The sequence below is a fragment of the Squalius cephalus genome (assembly GCF_949319135.1).
Source record: "Squalius cephalus genome assembly, chromosome: 11".
NCBI classification, from domain to species: domain Eukaryota; kingdom Metazoa; phylum Chordata; class Actinopteri; order Cypriniformes; family Leuciscidae; genus Squalius; species Squalius cephalus.
This window is the reverse complement of record NC_137132.1, coordinates 19,505,757-19,529,608: the sequence shown is the minus strand read 5'-3', so window position 1 is coordinate 19,529,608 and position 23,852 is coordinate 19,505,757. Positions and strand designations below refer to the sequence as shown.

The window sequence follows — 23,852 nt, the reverse complement described above, 5'->3', positions numbered from 1 at the left end:
TGATGAAGCGCATACTATTGAACATTTTGCATCTACTGTAATTTTGTTAAAAAAGTAGGCTACATATAGCCTACTTTTATTAACATAACCAAACCAATCTACTAAAACATGCTTGTGCAAGTCACGTTGGCCTGCAGGAGATATAACAACAGTGCTGGCCATAGGGGAGAGTGGGACACAACCTTTTTGACTTTCTCAATTTGTGTAAATCTACTTAGGGTTCAGAGTTTTTATTTTTTCCCACATTAATTTCCCACAAGTCTACAACAATTATGTGGTTTTGTTTTATTAATAGAGTGTATAGCCTACTTTTTTTCTTGATATAGGCCTACCCCGAGTGTCTTCTGGTGGTCAGATCAGCATTAAAGAACTGTCTCAACTGTTAAATATTGGAGATTAAAATTATATCAGATTTGTCTAATTTAAAATAAACACCAAAAATAGAGATGAAAAATTAACATAAGTAAGAAATTTACTTTTGCTATGGTTAAATAAATGTTCAGTGATATCTTCCAAAGGTTTCTCTATAACTAGTATGTGTATATGTAACTCTATATGGCAACTAATAATGGTAATAGGCTACACTAAGTTTCATCATGCTGGCATGTGTGGAAGTATCAAAACAAGGGTGTTATTACAACTAGCCCCGCGCGTTAGGTTGTGCCCCGGTCTCCCCCATCCTTCTCGAATTGTTGGCTACACTCTAACACACTGTTTGACCCTTTTCACATTTCCGGGTTTCTTAGAAGTCGTCATGTAAACTTCGGTGAATAGAGACTACATTAAATATAATTATTTTTGTGTTCCTATTTGCTCAAATAGCAAAGGGAAAACTCCACCGTATTATAGTGTTATCACAACTTTCAAAAAGAGTAAACAAATAGAGAGAGATTGATGATGGCAGCCAGAAGAGAGAAAGATGTAAGTTTTACCATCACTCCCATAGACGCTGTATTAGAAACACACTCACAGCAGTGTTAACTAGTTTTGTGTGTGTGTGTGACCGTTAAAACGCGTCATCACAGGCAAGCGAGACGAACTTCAAATGTTTGTTAAAAAGAGTAAATTCCCTTAAAACCACCACTGCAACAAGTGTCCAGGTATTTAAAATACATAGAAATGTTTAGTCACATTTTACATTATAATATTATTTTATAGAGCTATTTGTAATAGCCTAATGTAGCCTAGGCTAGTACCTGCCGGTAGACTATTTAGCCAGGAACAGTAACGTTGAATGAACTGATATGGATCGATAAAGCAAACGATAAACATAAGATAACAGCTTCATAATATCAGGTTGTCTTTTGGTTTAGTGGCATCCCATCTCAAATGGCCAGCCAGTATTTCAATGGGACGGTCAGTGTTGGATAACGCAACGCACGTCACATTTCTCCTCAACCTCCTGCGAGCTGCTCACTTTCAGTTTGCGCTTTGCAACTTCGCGGTTGTCTCTGCTTTTCCGCTGGTGTGATGTGAAGATAATTATCTTTTAATGTGTCTAGTTCTCGAAGTTTGTCCGGATCTTCACTTTGGTTAGGGAAACGAGAGTTTTGTTGGTTTTATCGCTGCGCGTGCTGTTTGGAGATGCAGAAAACATCACCTCTGTCACTATCAGTATGAGGGATTGATCTACGGAAACACTGTCATGTAAGTGTCATCATTTAGATTTTTCTTGTGTTATGTAAGTCTTATGATAAATGGTTATGTTATATAGGCTATAATCTATTAAATCTTGTTTTCTTTAATAATTACTTAAAATAAGTGTTCCAGGAGGCTACCTAACTGTTGAACAACTTTACAACACAATTGTACTTTTGCCTTATTGCCACGTCTTAATATGCCTCCAGATCTAAAATTATGTAATTTAGGCGTGTGCTATATGGACATTAGGCTGATATTGCCTTAGACATAATAAAAGTTATTGGGGTGATTCTACGAGGTGCCTTTTCCATTTTGTAAACATTTTAAAATATGATGGGGAAATAGAAACGTATAACGGTTGATGGCACCAGTGTTGACAGTTTTACAGTTCATTTAGGCTAGTCATTAAAAGCCTTGTGAGGTGAGCTTACGAAACTACAGGGTATTTACAGTAGGTCTATTAAAAAGAGAATTAAATGCTGATATTTCTACATATTTCAAGGTTAAGCAATTGCTTACTGTACAAAACCATCATTACAGTGAAGACTATTTAAGATTGACATATACATGCCAAAACAGAATAGAGGCTTTGGAAACTCAAGGGTGCAACAGGCCACAATGGCATCTTCATTTAATGGATTTTTGTTTAAAGTACCCAAAATAACACACAGTAAAAGTAGGTGTCAGCTTTTCATTGTTAAAGTCATTATTCACGAGAGACACAAAAGACACCTTTTTCGTAGAATGACTCATTTACAGTATGTTGGCCACTTAGAACAGAGACCACACTATAGGAAACTGCATTTCAAATGTTTTCCATGAGCCATAAATTTAACCTTTTAAATAAGGGGTCATTTTAAATGACAACAGTCATGCTGTAGTTATAATAGCTTATGTATTAATACATTTAGTTTGATGCTCGAGTGTGCTTTCCACTGAATTCCTCTGTTAAACATGTGGGTTACACTGTGTGCAATGGCATGCTCCATTTCTCACGATTTAACAAGCAATTTAACAAGCTATAAAATGCCTTTGGCAGTGTTTACAGCAAGTCAGTTGTTTTGTGTACAATGCAATATATTTTCATTCACATTTGTGATAGGAAAGGATCAGTTAAACAGTCATTGCATTTCCCTTTTTGGCAGCAGATGATCAAAATATATGAAAACGACACCTTAGCAGTTGCATTTCATATCTCATTTCAGCTCAGTAGCTGTAGATGTAATACAATATGAATTCAATACAGTGGCTCTGCATTGAGATGTGTGTATTCTCTTCTCCTCCTTGCTGTTTGTGGCTGACTTTGTTTCGCGCAGCATCTTGTTCTCTCCAGCGTGTGGCTGGTCTTTTAGAGGCAAAGGGCATGTGGCACGTGAAACGGTTTTCTGGAATGTCTTGGCCGATATGGTGTCTCCCTCTCGGTTTTGTTAGGAAACAAACGCAACATTTAATCAGTCCTTTTAAGCAAACAGTAATTGCCCTCTTGGGGATGCGAGATAAGAACTAACATTAAAAGCATGACTAGAAGAGAAGAGTAATCTTCCCGTGAACCAATGAGGTGTCTGCTCCAGTGCCACCCGCCTGAGCTAATAAGAGTGTTTGTGAGGGTAATGTCTGGTTTGAGCACCAGATTGTGTGAGGAAAGCAATAACCCAGTGGCATGGTGGCCCCACAAGTGGCTGTTTTCAAACTTACTAATGAACTCATAACATGTAAGTGTATAATTAAATATGTGGAGTAATTTGTAGTTTGAAACATCTACAGTAGTGGCAGATTTTATTGCACCAACAGTTCACAGCGAAGGTTGAGGTTGATGACTGCTTCAACAGTACGCATGTATAAGGCTTTATGTGGTCAGTCTTTTTTCCCTCACCTACCATTAATGCAATGCAGTTTCATGGAAAAAGCGAACTCTGATGTAAAGTGCGCAGTGTGCTAAGCGTATCAGTGAGTTCTATTGAGCGCTCTGATCTGTTTAGCAACCTGACTGACTTCAGCAGAGACATGCCCCATGTCAAGTTATATCATATTACAGCATCAGACATTATGCTTATCTTGCATGCCCATCTCACTTCTCAGAACCGGAGGCTCGATCAGGATCATGATTAACACGGCTGAATTTTTGAATGGCGGGATCAGTAGAATCCTGTGCAAACATTCCCACCATGTCAAATGGGTTGTGTAAAAAGTGAAAACGCTAACAGTCCACCGGGGCTCCGATGAAGCACATTGTTGTTTGTCTCTCTCCACATTAGACGGTGTAACTCAACACGTTCTGTATTGGCTGTAATCTTCAGCCCCTTGTGGTCCTCTGGACAAAAGTAGAAGCTTTTAGTGAAGCTATTGGTGTACTCACTTCTGGCAGTATTGACGTGTGAGAATAAAATACGGAGGTTAGGTCACCGTCGACAGTTTAGATGGCTCAGAACAAAAGGGTTTATACCTTTCCTTTGGCACTTACAACTACAGCTTCTATCAGGCTTTCGTCGATAGCAGAATTTTTTTTGTTGAAAAATACAGCAGGTGATTGATAAGATAAGCTTCTAAAACTATATGTGTAATTCACAATTTTGAAATAAGGATGCTGTTGTCTGCATGTTCTTTTCAGGTTCAGAAGTTGTTTAGTCCTATTTTCCTCGAACATGCACGTTCCAGTTAATTATTGTCAAGTTCATGTTCATTATCAGCATTGTTATCAACAAGGACTTTTGAAGGACCTATTAAGCTTTTATTATTAGACTTTTATTAGAAGGTAATGAATGAAGTGTGTCTTTACGTTTGGGAGGACTCAACCCTGTCTATTAATTATATAATACAGCATTCATAAAAATAGTTTAAAAAAAAGAACTTTTAACATCCATTTTTAACTTTTCATTGCACAAAAGGTTCTTTATAGTGGAAAAAAGGTTATTTACATTATTAAAATGTTCTTCACACTAAAGGCAAAGTCGCATTAGCAAAATTTCTGTAAAATTTCTTGACCAAAACAGGTCCATTGTCAACAGGGTAGTGATGCATGAAGCACAGGGTCATTTTCATACTAAGAAGCTTTCGGTTGGTCAACACCACAAATTTGCATGACTAACTTGAACGCGAACAAAACTTGCCATCATGTGAAAATAAATCATGGGGTTTCCTATTCAAATGACTGGATTTTGGCCCCAAAATTTTGCCAAGCTACAGTAAATGTGACCGCGCCTCATTTTTAAGAGCTGTACACTGAAAGGTTCTTTGAGGAATCCAAAATGGTTCTTCTATCTTCTCTTTATTTTTTAGAGTGTAGGAAAGGAGAAAGTACGCACAAGCAATCACAAACATTACCAGAAATGTACAAATGACAGTAAACATTATATCAGACTTCATTTAATTACACTTTTGTGACAATGTTGTGAGTCTTGAAGCATATTTTTCTTGAAGTTCTCCTCTCTTTTTCGTGGTGATTTTCAACTCTTTACCCTATCCTGACCCCACTAAACTATTTGGCCACTTCACTGTCACATAAACTAATCCGTCTCTGCTTTGAAGTTTTTCTCAGCATGACACTGCATCTAGTTTCCTTTTAAACATCGCTTTGGTTTTTTTGCTAAGCAGGTGCCAGCAATTTCCTCGTCTTTGCTACATTGCTGCCAAGTTACAGCCTGTCAACACAATCGGAGATTAAACAGAACAATAGCAGAAGTGAACCAGATGCACCAGATGAGATGTGGAGGTGTTTCCTCTGAGCTTTATCAAAAAAACAGCATGAAGCCAGCCGAGTGAGCATGAAGCGAATTTAGTGTTGAACTCTCTCTCGCTCTGGTTCTCCGTTCTTCATGTTTTCTGTCTTCAGAAAACATATCGTCATGTTGATACCTCTTCTAATTGTGATTCGGGGTAAAGGTGATTAGCATTTGTGACCTTGCCTAAAGCAGCCGACCAGTTTAAGCCAAATTAAACCTCACCAATAAAACTCTTGACTGGGGACTTGAGTGGAAAATGTGGCACTTTTATTGAAGTCATTAATTCGCCTTGCAGGATGCCTGCCCTGGTCTCTCTAGAGACACACGGCCGCCTCTCCAACGGAGCATAAAACACAGTTAGGAAAGGATTAAATACCTACCCTGAATCAATACCAAGGGAGACAGGCAGTTCTTACTCAGCTCACCTGCCATGGTCATTCTGCTATGTGGTCGCTGTGTACTGATATAATGGACCGTTCTTTGTAAAGCACATTGCCCCTGTCTTTTATACAAGAACAAATAAAAAGGACCAATGGTCGGTGGTTACAAAGGAAGATTTTGTTAAGTATCGCTTAATTTAACAGTTGAAGTGAGTAGTGATCCTATTTGGCAAAATCAGAATTTAATCTATTAATTAGTTCAATATATATGAATGAAAAACCTGACATTTTCACAGAAGTTGTTTAAATGAAGCCCTTAACTGATGTTTATTGTCATCATGACCTCAAGCACAGAGGTTAATTTGTGTGTAATTCAAAGGTTAAGAAGTTTCATTTTGTGTAGGCCTATCTCTGAATGTTTGCATATTTGCTTATATGTGTGTGTGCATATGTGCACGTCTGTATAGAAACAGACATGTAAGGAAGTCAGTTGAGGTTTTTTTTCTTTGCTTATGTAATGTATAACTTACACAGTGAGTTATAGGGGTTTTAAATGAGTTAAAGGGATTGTTCATCCACAAAAAGAGATATTCACAATATCCAGATTTATTTATATACACTAGCCTACTGTTGAAAAGTTTTGAGTCAGGGACGTTCAATATAAGAAAGAAGCCCATATGAATGATGTGTTATTTTTTGAAGCTATATGACAGATTTGAGTGAAGACAGAAATTGTTATTTACTGAAATTCTCCCCATATACAGCAGCACAAAAATCTCACTCTCGTTTGCACATTTTAAAAATTGCTGCAGTGATGAGACGCATGATAACTATTATGTCTGAAAACATGCATACAGGAGTGACAATTGAGTGACATTTGAGAGCTATGGAGAAAAGGAAGTTGAATTTTGGTCTGTTCCTCGCATAAAGGATATAAATCATAATGGCTTCAGAAGACATAAATAGCACATGAGTACTATAAACCAATTTTTTTGCTGTCCTTTTTGGAGCTTTACAGTTCCTGGTCATTGTGTGCTTTCCACTTATGTTTCATTGTTGGAGGCAAACCATATCCTTCAATAACTGTTACAGTAACGCGACTACAATGGATATATAGCGAGCCGGCATTCCAGAGGGTTTAAAAGTTGAAATGTGAAGCACACATTTTGTTAAAGCACTTGAATTAATCATTTAGTAAAGCCCTGGTTATTTATTTATTTTTACTGTAAAGTTGTGTAAATCATCTTTTTTCACGTGGGACTACTTTTCTAGGTACATGAACTTCTAGTTTATTACTACAAACATAATGTGGGTGGAGTGTGTTGCGTGTAAATGTTCCCTTTCTGGAGTTGAAAACATTTGATGTAACTACAGTATTGCATGCATTAGTTTATGTGACAGTGTGAAGTGGCCAAATAATTTAGTAGGGTCAGGATAGGGTAAAGAGTTGAAAATCACCACGAAAAAAAGAAAAATCTGCTTCAAGACTCACAACATTGTCACAAAAGTGTATTCAAATGAAGCCCATAACGTTATGATATAATGTTTACTGTCATTTTGTCCTCAAGCAAAAAGGTCATTTGTACATTTCTGGTAATGTATGTGATTGCTTATGCGTACTTTCTCCTCTAAAAAATAAAGAGAAGATAGAAGAACCATTTTGGATTCCTTTCCTTTTACTTTAATCCTCCCTTGTCTGGTTTATGCTACTCTGAGCAATGCCTGAACTTTGTATTTTGAGCTTTCTTGCGTTGTTTTTGCCTCTTCACGATGACTCGCGAATTCAGTCATTTGTAAGTCGCTTTGGATAAATGACTAAATGTAAATGTAAACTACACAGGCAAGGTCAATAAGTGATTCTATCACTATCATGCCATTATGTATAATATTGAAGCATTGTGTTAATTAATAAATAATAATAGGCATTTTAGTGTTTGCGGCCTGGCCTTGTGCTCACTGAACTATTAATGTGCTCACTGAGCTATTTAAGTTGATCAGCTTGATTTTTCAGTTTGATCAGTCTTGTTGTGCATCTGTGAACAACAAACACCATTGCTGAATTGGAAAGCGTTTTCAAACTGTCAGATGGCAGCATGGTGCATTGAATGATCTGGTTATGCCCTCAGGTAGACACCATGAGTTTGTGTCCTGCCTAGCTACCTGCTTATTCATCAAGCTGAGCAGTCTGAGACCCAATTGAATTAGTTCCCTTTCAGTTGCCCAATGTTCTCGTGTTAAAAGCCTCTGCTGTTTAAACAGCCAGGTGGGTCCTGGCAGTAAAAAAGTTTAGTTGGGCTTCTTGCACCACTATCATCATACTGAAGTCATCATGTCACACTTAAAGGAGCCAGGTTTCAAAGAAAAATGACCATATTATTCATCACTGGTAATGACACCTTCATCAGCTCTTTTGTACTATTGGCTAATGCAGACCGCAAGACCAGAATGCTGTAAGTCTGTAATTACATTTATCTTTTGAATGATCCGTTTTAAAACTTCACTCTAGGACAGGAAAGACTGCTGGAGGGAAAATATGTCTGGATAACATCAGGAATATATTCAACTGTTCTGTTCTCGCTAAATATAATTCTGACACATTGACCCGTTTTGCAATAGTTGATTTTCTTTTATTCGAGTTTGTGTGTGTGTGTGTGTTATTAAATTAGTTTAAAGTGTACTGGCAGACAGTCCCTGTTCCTTTTTTTTTGTTTTCGGTTTCATAACATGTATACGACCGTTATGGCCTTTGTAGTTGCATGCTTAATATCTGAGGAAATGCATAGCAGGTGCTAAACCAGATCTGAATGGTGTTACATAAGTTCAGAATGCATGGCTTCGTTTTGAAAGCTTAAGCGGGAAAATATAAGTTGACTGAAAACTTACTCTGTGCTTTGTGTATGATGTCTATCATAAATTACAAAAAATACATTATATATTTAATATAAGTTGCTTTGTGACATAAATGTCAAAAAATTTAATTACATGCCTTTATTATAGCATCTTTAAATAGAGGAGAAACTATTATGCATACTTTAACAATTATCATAATAATTGTCTGAAATAAGTTATTGGATAAATAAAAGCAACGTTTCACTAAAAAATTGTAATTCGGCACAAAGGTGTGTGATATGAATGTATAAGGATAAGTGATCTTTTTAATCATCTTTATCCCTTCACTAGTTTTATTTTTTTTGCGATGTGACAAATGAATGTTTAGTAAATATATTCCATGTAGGTCACAAAATCTGATTGCATAGTAATTATAGAAAATAATAGTTATAAAAGTGCTATTTGAAATAGTTTTAAATTGACTATTATAGTAAATTATGATAAATCACAAAGAGTGTAGATATTTCAATGACATAAGATTTACTTCATTTTTAAAAGTTACATAGTTTTTTTGTCCCCATGAGGAAAACAGCTTATAAATCATCACACTAAGTGATGTTTTTTGAAAATGTAAATGCAGAAAGTTTTCTGTGATGGGTATGTTTAGGGGTAAGGTTAGTGTAAGGGGATAGAATATACCGTTTGTACAATATAAAGATTATAATATGTCTATGGAAAGTCCATATAAAACATGAAAACACAACATGAGTGTGTGTGTGTGTGTGTGTGTGTTACCAAGAAGAGATTTTTATTTCTTTGAAATGTATCTGTGTTACAAAGGATGAAGAAACCAGCAGGGAAAGGTGTCAAATCTCACCAGTCAACAATCTAGAAAAAGCAGTTAACCACAGGACTTGACCTCGCCTTTTGCTGTGTTCTCCAGGGCTAGGCATGAACCTGATATGACAGCAGTGAATCCATTAGTCTTAAAGGACAGGACAAATCTGCTTCTTTTCTGAATTGTATGCATATTTATTATATATAGTTGACCAAAATGGGTTTTTGTAACGGTTGACGCCAATACCAATATTTATAGAGATGTAAATATATTGATGTATGTCATACTGTCTAATGCCAGCAAATAAGATGTACACATATTGGACAAATGAGCACTTCTACTTACTCAAAATTCACTAAAAAGGTGAAAGCAGGAATGATTTATTTTCCACTGAAAATGCAATACATCTTTTTTCATTTGCATTTTTCATGTGTGTTTTCCCCTCATAATGTGGCATGTAATAACTGTGAAACAACCTGTTAGGCTTGTGATTGTAAGCTTTGAGTGAGAACTGGAGAGGACTTTTAAGGTTTAATAAGATGATTTTTCTTGAAAAAATAAGGTTTCTGAGCTCTGCTCTTGACTGAGCTCTTGCTGCTGGGCGATTTCAGGAACAACGTCGAATCACTCAGCCCGTTGTAGAACTTTTCACTTTCATGGAATACAGGTCATTTTCTGGTGTTTCCTTGTACCACAGCTGCACAAACCTTATAACAGGTATTAATGGAAATTATGAGAAATATATATTTAGATTTGTGTCGTTGTGCATCTATAAACTTGGGTACATCTGTTGTCACCTTTTATATGGGCTTCATATAAGGTTTTATCTAGCTTTAGATCTAGTTGTCCTTTTGTCCTTCCCGTGGACATTTTAATAAACCTTATTTGACCCCGGTGTCTGTTGTGCGTCCAGGAGTTTTGCCAGGCCTGGCTGTTGTATCCGTGATCTGATCTCCCACTAATGAGTGAATAAATGAATAATCAGTCGTTTCTATTTTAGATTCAGCCTTTTTTCTGGATGCCTCTCTCTCGCCCTGTCTTTCTCTTCCTCTCTCTCCCCGTCTCTCTCCAGCTCTTTCATTAAGAAATAGCGGAAAGACCCGTCTCTCAGCACCTCCTGATTGGAAAGCTGCCGGCTCTCCTCTTCAAATACTAACTGTATTTGTTATTGTGAGGGTGCTGTGATAACATTGGGGTCTTTCCCATCAGACCAGGAAGGGGGGAGATTTGAAGCAAGAAGGCCATTGTGTTTACACTCATTATTTAGTATGACCCCACAGGGCGAACCACGGGGACGACTGTCACAAAACATAAAGCTGTTAATAGCTCTGACAAGATCCATCTGGCAGCGCCCATAACTAGTTTGTCACTCTTAGTTATGCTTGCGCACCGAAAAATGCAAGTCGTTACATCATTATATATGCGGCGGTTTGTTTCAGAACGTATTTCCGCATGCTACTTTACAGAAACCTTCAATTTGTTCTTCAAACTGGACAATAACAACATTTGTCATTTCATGACAGAGCCAGTGCCTTGGGAGACCAGGTCATTCAGGGGTCAAGTGTCCAAAGCCTTCCTTTTCCTATTAATTTTCCCTGCACGTACCAGTCTGTCACACACAAAAAAAGTGTGTTTCACACAACAAATCGAAAACTGTATCCACAGGAGCGGATAACAAAATTGGCATTTTAGCCGGTGGGAATAAGGCTGATTTGATTAAGATAATTACCGTATTTAGAAACACTTCAAATTGAACCTATAAAACAGGCTTTCTCGGAACGTGATCACATTTTGCAAGAATTAATTAGCATTTTTTATGTATGGAGGAAAACCATGTTATTCTGCCTAGCTTTTGTAATAGATTATTTTTTTGAAATAGCAATAGTTGGTGACTGCCCACACTTAATGTTTCTTATGCAACATGCTTTACCCTTGGGCAGTGTGTCCTAATAGATCAGAAACTTTTGTCATTAAATAAGTTCTGTATGTTCTGTACCTTCGACATTACTTAATCTTTGCCTGGGAAGGCAGCTTTTGTATTTGTCAGTAATTTACATACAGTGAGGAAAATAAGTATTTGAACACCCTGCTATTTTGCAAGTTCTCCCACTTGGAAATCATGGAGGGGTCTGAAATTGTCATCGTAGGTGCATGTCCACTGTGAGAGACATAATCTAAAAAAAAAAATCCAGAAATCACAATGTATGATTTTTTAACTATTTATTTGTACGATACAGCTGCAAATAAGTATTTGAACACCTGTCTATCAGCTAGAATTCTGACCCTCAAAGACCTGTTAGTCTGCCTTTAAAATGTCCACCTCCACTCCATTTATTATCCTAAATTAGATGCACCTGTTTGAGGTCGATAGCTGCATAAAGACACCTGTCCACCCCATACAATCAGTAAGAATCCAACTACTAACATGGCCAAGACCAAAGAGCTGTCAAAAGACACTAGAGACAAAATTGTACACCTCCACAAGGCTGGAAAGGGCTACGGGGAAATTGCCAAGCAGCTTGGTGAAAAAAGGTCCACTGTTGGAGCAATCATTAGAAAATGGAAGAAGCTAAACATGACTGTCAATCTCCCTCGGACTGGGGCTCCATGCAAGATCTCACCTCGTGGGGTCTCAATGATCCTAAGAAAGGTGAGAAATCAGCCCAGAACTACACGGGAGGAGCTGGTCAATGACCTGAAAAGAGCTGGGACCACCGTTTCCAAGGTTACTGTTGGTAATACACTAAGACGTCATGGTTTGAGATCATGCATGGCACGGAAGGTTCCCCTGCTTAAACCAGCACATGTCAAGGCCCGTCTTAAGTTTGCCAATGACCATTTGGATGATCCAGAGGAGTCATGGGAGAAAGTCATGTGGTCAGATGAGACCAAAATAGAACTTTTTGGTCATAATTCCACTAAACGTGTTTGGACGAAAAAGAATGATGAGTACCATCCCAAGAACACCATCCCTACTGTGAAGCATGGGGGTGGTAGCATCATGCTTTGGGGGTGTTTTTCTGCACATGGGACAGGGCGACTGCACTGTATTAAGGAGAGGATGACCGGGGCCATGTATTGCGAGATTTTGGGGAACAACCTCCTTCCCTCAGTTAGAGCATTGAAGATGGATCGAGGCTGGGTCTTCCAACATGATAATGACCCGAAGCACACAGCCAGGATAACCAAGGAGTGGCTCTGTAAGAAGCGTATCAAGGTTCTGGCGTGGCCTAGCCAGTCTCCAGACCAAAACCCAATAGAGAATCTTTGGAGGGAGCTCAAACTCCGTGTTTCTCAGCGACAGCCCAGAAACCTGACTGATCTAGAGAAGATCTGTGTGGAGGAGTGGGCCAAAATCCCTCCTGCAGTGTGTGCAAACCTGGTGAAAAACTACAGGAAACGTTTGACCTCTGTAATTGCAAACAAAGGCTACTGTACCAAATATTAACATTGATTTTCTCAGGTGTTCAAATACTTATTTGCAGCTGTATCATACAAATAAATAGTTAAAAAATCATACATTGTGATTTCTGGATTTTTTTTTTTAGATTATGTCTCTCACAGTGGACATGCACCTACGATGACAATTTCAGACCCCTCCATGATTTCTAAGTGGGAGAACTTGCAAAATAGCAGGGTGTTCAAATACTTATTTTCCTCACTGTGTATGAACTATTCCAGTCTATCTATCTATCTTCCACAGAAAAATAAATCAAACATTTTTAGAATGACATGAGGGTGAGTTAATGATGACAGAAGTTTCATTTTCTGGGTGAACTGTCCCTCTATTTCTGGTGAAAATATGATGCAAGTGTGTAGTCACTGATGCTGACAGTTGGCAAAAAAATATCGTATACTCAGTGTGTCATAGTTGTACAAATCCCATGTTGGACACATGTTCCAAGGTTTGAGTTTGAATTAAGGCAGCGGCTATTTGCACTAAGTGAAAATAGCAATATTTTATTTGCGCTAAGTGTAAAGTTATTAAATGCAATTTATACTCAGTTTAAATAGTGGCAGATACAGGCTATGTATACCTTAAAACAGTATGCAATAATAACAACATATATATAATGTTTACAACATAAGTATAAATGTTTATATTTAATAAAATCATTAAATGGATGCCGTCTTATTGGGACAATAAAGCCCTCCCTACTTTATTGCATTTACTGCAAATAGACCCTCCGTTGAATCAAACACCTCCTTTCGCTGATCATTTGCTGAAAAGAAAAAAAAACTATTTTTAAGAGTTTCAGCCCCTATAATCTGCATTAATCATGCTTATATTATTATATTTGAATCCATACAGCTTCAATTTATTTTAAAGAAGTGTCAAGTATCTGCTGGATTACATATCTATCAAACAGAATGGAGAATCTACTGTCTTTATGCCTCCCTCAACTCAGGCCCACGCTTACTAATGAGTAACTTATGGAGAGCCAATAATTTGAGATCTTTAAAAAGTGAGTACAAGAAATGACCCATAAATTGTTTGTGAGCTTTAGCTGCGAGCCATGGCCATTGTTACAATGGAAACTTGTTCGCTCTGGTGGTCTATAACACACATAGTGCAACAGGTTTCAGGTTATGACGTGATTCAAATTTTGTGTAAATTAGAGAAAGCCAACAACGCAAATTAGAACACTTCTGTTTCATTACCAGAGTTTCACACAAATGTTTGAGTCCTGCATTTCAGTTTGTTAGTTTTTTGTGCCACCACAAATCAAAAAGAAATATAAAAAAACACTTATGTCATTACTGATAGGTAAAGGCTCATTTAAACAGCCCTAATCGGCCATTATGCAATGGTAGTAAACTGAAATGGAATGCTGTAATCAACACTTTTCCTGATTACATAATTGTGGTAGCTGTAACCAAAGTCTTAATTGTATTCAGTGAATTGTAAAGCTATTTGTGTTATGCTGTTTTTTTTCCAGACATCATTCCAGTTCTATTGAGCGGTCTTCTTGTGAAATATGTTTTTTCAATGACTCCATGACACTCCATGACGCATTTTCTTGTCTCATTAGAGACTATAGAGACAATTCTTTTACTCTAGAGTGTCAATATTGAGACGAGTGTGATAGTATCACTGACCACTACCTTTGTGCAGGTGTCTCAGATTATTCATGGCCTCGTTTTCAGGGTTATTGGGTCTGACGTCTCAGTGTTTTGTTCATAATCTCCACCTGCCTATAGAGGGAAAATAGAGAAACAGGTCTTTATTTTGTGCTTTATGTTGTTTATATACTTGTTTACACTGGTTTCAAGATCTTCTCCTTTTGTGTAATGCAAACTTTGATATTATCAAGAGTTGTAAATGCACACAAACTGCATATTTTAATCTGAGAGATCTTCTTTTTTTTTTTTTGCATCGTACGAGCCAGTTCTGACCCCCCCCCCCCCCCCCCCCCCCCCACCCCACACACACACACACACACACACACACACAACCTACCCCCTTGGCTTTTTATCTCCCAACCTGAATGAAAATGAAGTCGGGTTGACAACTTTCCAGTAGTTTACATTCCATCATCTTTAAATCTTTCTCACCCTGTAGTGCTTTCTGTTTTTCTCTATTAAAGGATACATTGTTATCTGCCACTGTGAGATATTGATATTGAAGCAGAATGACAGATTGGATTAGGTCAGGGATTTTTAAACCCCTGTTGGCGTATCAGTCACCGTTTCTGGCCCCAGGCAGGGCAGCGGTCCTCTGCTGTTATCTCATATTTCCTACTGATTGAAAAGCATCAGGCTCATAAGCAATATCTTAAAACTGGTGACACACTAGGAAAGCTCTCTGGTCTGTTTGTTTAACTGTTTTTGATGGACGCATGGTCTGTGACGGACATGATAAGGTGTTTTTACCACATTGAAAGAGAATTCAATCTCAAACCTTTTTAGAGTCAAAAATTGTAATCAATTGTTTAATTAACATATCTGGAACAACTGAAATAAAATCTTTTTCTGCTTTATATCACTGAAATGATGCAATGGTACCTGCCTAAAGGGTTAAGTATATTAAAATATTTAATATGGTATTATAATACTTTTAAAATCTTTTAATATTTTAATACTTATTATTTTAAAAGCACAGGAGCATTGTATTGTTGATTTGTGAAAAAATACATGCAAATATTTTGAACTTATTATTCATGAGCAGCATTACAAGTAAAGCAAGTTACGTAATCATATAACTTTTTTAAATAACTTTAACGCATTACTTTTAAATTTACAACAAAATATCTGAGTTACTTTTTTAAATAAGTAATACAAGTTACTTTATTTTCCCACTTATTGACTGACAGCTCTCCTGTCCTCATGTTGACAGAAATCAGGAGTAAGTGCAGAGGCGTTGTGTGATCTGTGATAACATGATGCTTATTGTAGTTATAAATAATGAGCATGTAGACTAAATATAAGCGTGCATAATAAAAACAGTGAAATACAAACTTTGAATACTACGCAAACCTGCAATAATTACACTGTAAATTACACAAACATACTTGTATGTATTTAATCTCACTTTATTAAACAATGTCTTTGCTGCTGACTTTTGATGATCCAATTCAACCATACGAATAAGATAAAATTACTTTACTTTTGATTGAGCTATGCTCTCTGCTGTACAGGTGTGAATTTGCATTTCCTTCAGCCTAAAACCTATTCATTTCACTTTTGGCGTGAAAGGACCTTTACATTTGCCAAAATAGAACTTTTGTTTGTTTTGGTTTTTTGTCATTAAAAAAAAACCACGCAACCCCAGCCTAGGTGGGAAAAAAGTAACGCAAAGTAATGTAATGCATTACTTTCCATAAAAAGTAACTAAATAATGCAATTAGTTCAGGTTGTGAGTTCCGAGTTCTGAGTTCAAGTTGTCATCATGACTCAGTCTTAAAATGTATCCTTTCCAAGAAAAATGTAAAATCTTAGTAATTCTGAAATGGAAAACGTAGGATAAGACGTTTCAGAACAACAGTTATTTTAGTTCAGAAAAAACTGATCTGTTTTATGGTTTAGGAACGTTGTCCGTTATCCCTAGAGCCTGAATCACATTGAGTCATTTCTTCACATTGTTCAGCTATTTCCTTTGAGTCTGAACACTGACCTGCTTTGAAGTTATAAAATTAGTTACATTTACTTGAAGAGTAAAGACCTAAAATTTCACTAGAATCATTTTGTGGGAATTTTCGGTTCTTTTATTTGTAATGTGTTTGTGAAATAATATTGTGCAGTCTTTTTTGTTATATGGATGCTAAGAGATGCACATGCATTGCTACCCAGTTAGTTTGCACACTCGCATCTCTCATTTATCTCTTATGCACAGCCAATTTTTATGTGAATCTATAAACAATCGGAAGCAAAGAGCAAACATGGTTTCACTCCAGACACTGTAGCTGTGCCACATCACTGTGGTTTAACAACAACACCATTTACCTTGTACCATTTGTACCAGTTACTATTTAACTTTCCATAATGAGTGTACAGGAGCTTTACATGTGACAAATGATGGACGTGAAAGTGAAGTATTTGTAAAAATATGAAATAATAAAAAAATAATGTAAAATTGTACATTTAAAAGATAAATGGTAAATTGTTAATAACATAGATTATTACTTTAAATTCATAAAATATGAATAATTTATATATTTTTGTTTGTGTGTTAGGCAAGCAGAAAAATCCTTATTGTTGAGGCGCTTTTCTCAGAAATACTGTATAAATCTGAAAGGTTTTGTAAAAAAGGCTTGCATGTGCAAGGAGGAGCATATTGGTCACCTGTCAAGTCATAATGTTCTGCATAATTTCCTCATGCTAGCAGGTACATATAATCTGCTTGATATAAGGAGAGAAAATGCCTCCTTGGTACATACCAAGACCTACACAAATGCCTGTACTGAAAGAAACTTCCTCCTAGAGATTTTGTACCAGCAGATACAAACCTTGAAAAACAAGATGGAGCTTTGTAATAAATGTTAATTCAGTTGAACTACAAACAAACAGATGCTAATGCGAGGATGACCAAGGTTAGAGGTGGGAATAGGAAAACATACGCTCATTGTATCACAGAGCAAATCTAATCTAACAAATACACAACACTGCCCTGGAGAGAGCATTTCTCAACAACAAAGATCGCAGAAACATTTCAGCGACTCATAAATAATGAAGCGTGACTTCTAAACCTCACATAATTGCTCTTTTTCCTCTTTTGCAGATTGATGTTATTGGACAGACCAAAGAAGATTAGTCATTGTGCGACCTTCAGAGATGGAGTTGACCATTTCATTCTGCTGAAAAAACCCTGACCCTACCAGAGACCTCTCCAAGGTGATCATTTCACAAGGATTAATGGCATGTTCTCTTGTGGTCATGTATTTGACCTCTGAGCCCTCCGAGAGGTTAAAACACTAGCCATGAAATGTGGTAGAGACATGTGACATGTTAGGCCCACCATGCTAGACCAGAGTGGGCTACAGTGTTACTCTCCCTATACAATACATGAAAGCCAAATGGAAACCTTTTGACTTTTTAGTCTCATTTTTAAACATGGCTTGAGTTTGGACCGTAGAAACCTCAGCCAATTTCAATGATTATATAAGTCTCTGAGGAAGCAAAGAGACCATGTGTAACATCTCAACCTCGTGCAATGTGGCCTCGAACATAGACCAGTTCTTTCAGCCGGCGCTGTATATTATAGTCATCGTCCTTGGCTTACCCACCAACTGCATGGCCCTGTGGGCCGCGTATATGCAGGTCAGGCAGAAGAACGAGCTGGGGATCTACTTGATGAACCTCTCGGTGGCTGACCTCTTGTATATAGCCACTTTGCCACTTTGGATCGACTATTTCGTTCACCATGACAACTGGATCCACGGGCAAGAGTCCTGCAAGCTATTCGGTTTCATCTTCTACACCAACATCTATGTCAGCATCGCCTTCCTCTGCTGCATATCTGTGGATCGTTACTTGGCGGTGGCTCATCCCTTGAAATTCGCTAAAGTCCGCAGGGTCAAAACAGCCTTACTGGTCAGCGCGGTTGTATGGATAACCGAAGTAGTGGCTAACTCTGCGCCTCTCTTCCACGACGAACTTTTCAAGGACCGATTCAACCACACCTTCTGCTTCGAGAAGTATCCCATGCAGGACTGGGTGGCCGGGATGAACCTTTACCGCATTTTTCTCGGCTTCTTGGCGCCTTGGGGTGTGATGCTGGCAGCATACAGAGGCATCCTGAGAGCCGTGCGTGGTAACGTCTCCACTGAGCGACAGGAGAAGGCCAAAATCAAGAGGCTGGCCCTCAGTTTGATCCTCATCGTCCTCCTCTGCTTCGCTCCCTACCACGTCCTCTTGTTGTGGCGCAGCGTGCTCTTCCTCAGCAACCCCTGCGACTGTGGCGCCGAGGAGAACTTGTTTGGTGCTTATCACGTGACTCTGGCGCTCACCAGCCTCAATTGCGTGGCGGACCCAATCCTCTACTGCTTTGTCAACGAAGGGGCCCGTCATGACGTGGGCCGGGCCCTGGCCACCCTCTTGGGTCTCTTCCAGCGGGGCCAAAGCCCAGAGGCGCTTATGGGGGCATCCCTCACCGTAGAGACGCCCCTGGCCATGAAGAAGCCTGATTTCTACAGTGAAGTCAAAACGAATGCCTATAAAACTGACATTGAAGTACTCAAAGACGAGTGCTTTCAAATGACCATTCTCAGTGTTAAAAAGTGAAGTTAAATGTCAATTGTAAATGTCAATGTCAATAGCAAAATATTAAACCAGGTGCAATTTTGAAGCCCAAAGAATACTTCAGTTTTGACATGAACACATATCGTATGTGTACACTAGTCTACACATGTGCAGTAGAAAGTTTCATCTTTGTCCAGTGTCTGTGCTATTTCTCTCCAGAAGTTATGACCGATAAAAATGTCTTTTAACATTTAGTTTATTGCATGTATCTCTTAAACCCCTCACCAAGCTCGTCAATGTGGTCGTATACCGGTATTGTTGTTGTCGTCTCCAGTAGTTTTTTGTTATGTCTCATCTTTTTTTTTCAGCTGTGAAACAAAGGGGCAGTGTCGCTACCTTGTGGAAAAACTAAATACTGCAAAAAAATTCATGTTCAAGCTGCACATACAGTGTACACATTGCTACATGTATAGCCTACTCATATACTATGCTGATGATTTAATTTATGGCACGCACACTGTACACATACCCTAGTGTACGTGTAAAAACCGAAGTATACTTTTGGCTTAACCAACAGGTTCTGTGGAGCATAAAAGAAGGTACTTTGTACAATGTCTCTGTGTTTTGTTTTTTGTTTTTGTCCAAACAATGGAATTCAATGGGGTCCATGGTGTTGTTTTGGACCCCATTTACTTTCATTACAAACCATACAAAAACGAAATTTCATAGACAAAAACAATTGACGCATTACCTTTTTTTGTGTGTTTCACTAAAGAAAAGAAAAGTGAAACAACACGAGGGTGATTAAATTATGACAGAATTTACATTTTTGGGCGAACTATCCCTTTAAGTGTAAATACTTTTTGGGGCCGCTGTACATGAAGGTCCGCTTTCTGAAGATAACCATACCAACACCTATGTGTACCTCAAGTTTCACCCAGAAACACTGTCTTATGATGAGGATTACTGATGCCAGTGAAGTGTTGATGTCAGAATCCCTTCTCCTGTTGAATGTTTTATATGTATACATGCCTGCCATTTGTGTCTGTTCTCATAGATTTTGCAGGAAATATACTCAACTATCCCTATTTTGAAATGATTGGTCATTTTAAGCAAGTCCAATAATGCCACAGTAAACAAAAATAATAGCCAGGCTATTTTAGGTGACTTGTCTTAATATGCATCTTAATACGCTGTATAAAGTCTTAAGATTCTTTAACAAAACCCTGTCTGGAGGAGCAAGTTTCTCTTAGCCGTCTCTTGTTTGATATACTTTATGTACAGTGGCCCACAGATACCCAAAATGGAAACAGTTTCCAAACAATGGGCTTTGCTGTTGTTTACATTTTTTTCTTCATTAGGTCTCCAGGTGCCCTGTTTCAGCCTACCAAACTGTAAGTCCTGAATGTCAGCAGTGAGAAAGTGCAATGTACTGGATTTGCTGTTATGCCAAAATAAAACACATGTCAGTCATTTTTCTGTTGTGTATTGCTGAGCTATTTGCTTTAAATAGTTCTGTTAAATTCTTTCTTTGGCAACAGATGTTGTAAATGGAAATAAGAGTGATATGTAAATAAAAAAGTCAAAGTTATATGTATATAACTTTGAGAAAACCTTGCCAGAACTATTTGTTGGGATGACATTATGTGTGATCAAGGGCACTGACACTTAGCTTTATAACCTGAAGTTATAAAGGTCATGTAATTCAGTGGAAAAAACTATACAACATTAAGGAAAGTCACAAATGTGTCAACGTTGACCATTCACGTTAAGAATAAGATGAGTCATTCAGATTCCCACCAGTCACTGTAAAGAAGAATCAAGCTGTGTGTCAGCTGATTAATAGAGCAGAACTCTGAGCTGCCAGTAAAATGCTCAGGGGGGAATTCTAACATAGTCTGTAAACACAAGACTTTATCTCCAAAATATTTATGTATGCTAAGTCTGCTAATTCCATCGTGTTGTACACGAGAAAGTTAAATCTTTCTGCACTTGGAATCTGTTTTTCTGTCTCGGTAGTGTTAAATATTACAATTATTTGTTAAGACATTCACTCTTAATAATCACACACTTTAAGTGCTTTAGCCATATCCCTAATAAAATTGTTTAAGTTAAAAAGAATAAAAAGGGGAATAAAGATTGAATAACTATTTTATTCACTGTCATGTCATTTAAAACAAGAACAATGCAAAATAGTGTTTAGGCAAAAATGCGAAATCGTCTTTAAGCTGCATGGCCTGTGTGTTTATTAATAGACATGTTCAATAGCACGTGCCATGCCAGCATTTACTTTTACCTTTCAACATCTGTGTGACTGAAGTCATGTCTTCATGCTCCTTCATTCAACAATGTACTGCAGCACACTGCCCATCTGTTCAAGGTCAGTGTTCACTGGGTCACGTTCCTCCTGAGTGAAACACAATGTCTTGGCACTTCAGCTCTTTGTCGGTGCGGTGTGGCTGTCCAGTGACCTGGAAAGGAGTAATGCCAATGGGTTCTTATCTGAAAGTGTCAGACAGGACAAACGTGTCGGCATACTGCTCCTTGACAATATTTTGACATTCCATTTAAGAGGAAGAAATTATTCATCAAAATCATTTAAAATTATTATTAGTAGTAGTACTATTACAATTATATTTTTAATTATATTTAATTTTAATCATTTAAATATTGGTGCAATTGTGATGCAAGTGTATGTATATTGTTGATTGTCACTATACCCTTATGAAAAAAAAGTAATTCAAGTTCATTTTATGAAGTAGCCTATACTTAAGTACAGTTCAAGTATATTTTTAAGGGTGTATTCACACCAGGAAAGTCCGATAGTTCACTTGCTTTGGTCCGGACCAAATACAATGTTGATTTTTTTAGTTTGGTACGGTTCGCTTTCACACTGCTCTTTTTGCAAGTGAACCAAAATTTGTAAACAAAACCACACATGTGCTAAGGTCGTCCATTCATTGGACAGGAATTTTTTTTTTTTTTTTTTTTCCATCAACCTGCCAGTTGTCCTGATCAGGAATAGTGGTGTTATTCTTACTTATCTATATCCAAGGCTTTCTTATTGATATGTATTTATTGTATTGTTGTATTGTTGTAGTGTATTTATTGTTTTCTCTTAACCATCAACCTAGAGACTGCAGATGAAAATTAGCCTGTATGGCTAAATCTGGCACATTTACATTTTGGACTTTGTCCTCATGTTGATTAATGTGATCTGCCTCTTTTAAATAAAGAAATAAAATAAAAAAGAATTCTCAAGCAGGGAAAAGCAGGAAGTGCAAAAACAGGCTCAGGATGGAGATATTTCGTAATGCAATATTTGTTCTTTTACTGATTTGGTGTTATTCTCTACAAACGCAATATGAAGAAACTATTGAGCATCATATGACACAATGTCATCTATACGATGTTGTAATTAGGATTTTGAGAAGACGACGATGTGCTGCAAGACGGTTCCGGCGGAAAGAACGTGCTTTTAAACCATTTAAGCGCGATAAGACAAAAGATAACGCTCTGTCTGTGAATGTCCAGATGCACACACGACGCGCAAAAAGACGCGCAACAGTATCGTGCGCACAGACAGCGCGCCGGAATTCTCTTTCGCGCTTGAACGAACAATAACACACACCATTATGCCAAAATGTCCGTTTTGTTAAGTATCCTCATAAGAGCAGTCAAATAAAAAGGCGCAGTTTTCTGCAATTGGGTCGGTTCATGTTCACACCGTAAACGAACCGTACCAGAGTTCGTTTGGAACCGTACCGAGACCACCTCTTCAGCTGGGTCTCGGTTCGATTGTTTGGTCCGCACCCGAGTTCGATTGCTGTATTCACACCTGACCAAAAGGTCCGCACCAAAGGGGGAAACGAACTAGAGTTCGATTCAATCGAACCAAACAAGGCAGGTGTGAATACACCCTAAGTATACTTTAAGTAGTAAGTATACTAATATCAATGTACTAGTAGTAAACTTGTGTACTATTTCAATACTGCTTGGGACTAAATTGGCCCACTTTTTAGTATATAAAAGTTTACGTTTCAGTGTAAGTGTAACAGTAGTAAACTTTAAGTGCACAACTAGTTCACAACTACGTTTCTCGTTTGTACTGCATCTGTACTGAAAGTAAACTTATAAGTAGGCTATACTAGTAGTTTACTATTTTAATACTTGTAGTACTTTTTTAGTTTATGAAAGTACACTTTGAAGTATACTCTCAGTTAACTACTAGTTTAGTAGTTTTATACTGCAAGTATACTAATAAGATTTCTTTAAGTGAACATAACATCATATTATAGTTATACTATTTATATATTATTTTTGCACTTGAAGTATACTAATATGTTCCTATTAAGGCATTCATTTTTATATTTGAAATATACCTTTAAGTTAACTGTACTTTAACTCTTTCTATTTAAAAAACATTTTATTTTAGCTTCATATATGCTTTTTTATCAACATTTGAATGTGGGTAAGTTTCATAAAAAAGCAACATTTTAAAGGGGACATATCATGAAAATCGGACTTTTTCTATGTTTAAGTGCTATAATTGGGTCCCCTGCTGCTGCATCTACCAACCCTGAAAACATGAAAAGTGACAACCCAGTAACTTTGTTTTGGTAAGCCTTTCTCTGCAAGCATGTCAAAAATTAAGCCGATCTGATTTCGCCCCCCTTCTGACGTAGGAAGGGGATATTATTATAATATTACCGCACCCTTAATATGCACGTTTCCACGCATGGCGCCGCCATTTGGTTTCGCAAGCGC

General features: G+C 37.6%; 2 protein-coding genes across 3 annotated transcripts in view; one reads left to right on the top strand and one right to left on the bottom strand.

Moving 5' to 3' along the window:
* Nucleotides 1–23,852, bottom strand: part of clip3 (CAP-GLY domain containing linker protein 3) — a 769,717-nt gene that overhangs the window by 172,177 nt on the left and 573,688 nt on the right. The gene's annotated exons all lie outside the window — the stretch shown is intronic.
* On the top strand, nucleotides 804–20,705 carry gpr4 (G protein-coupled receptor 4). Of its 2 annotated transcripts, none has more exons than XM_079886034.1 (2): nucleotides 804–1,647; nucleotides 17,626–20,705. In XM_079886034.1, exon 2 carries the CDS (start codon nucleotides 18,033–18,035, stop codon nucleotides 19,125–19,127), a length of 1,095 nt encoding a protein of 364 aa, XP_079742160.1. In that variant the 5' UTR covers nucleotides 804–1,647; nucleotides 17,626–18,032; the 3' UTR covers nucleotides 19,128–20,705. The 2 variants fall into 2 exon arrangements, with proteins under 2 accessions (XP_079742160.1, XP_079742161.1); XM_079886035.1 differs by having other exon boundaries at nucleotides 810–921.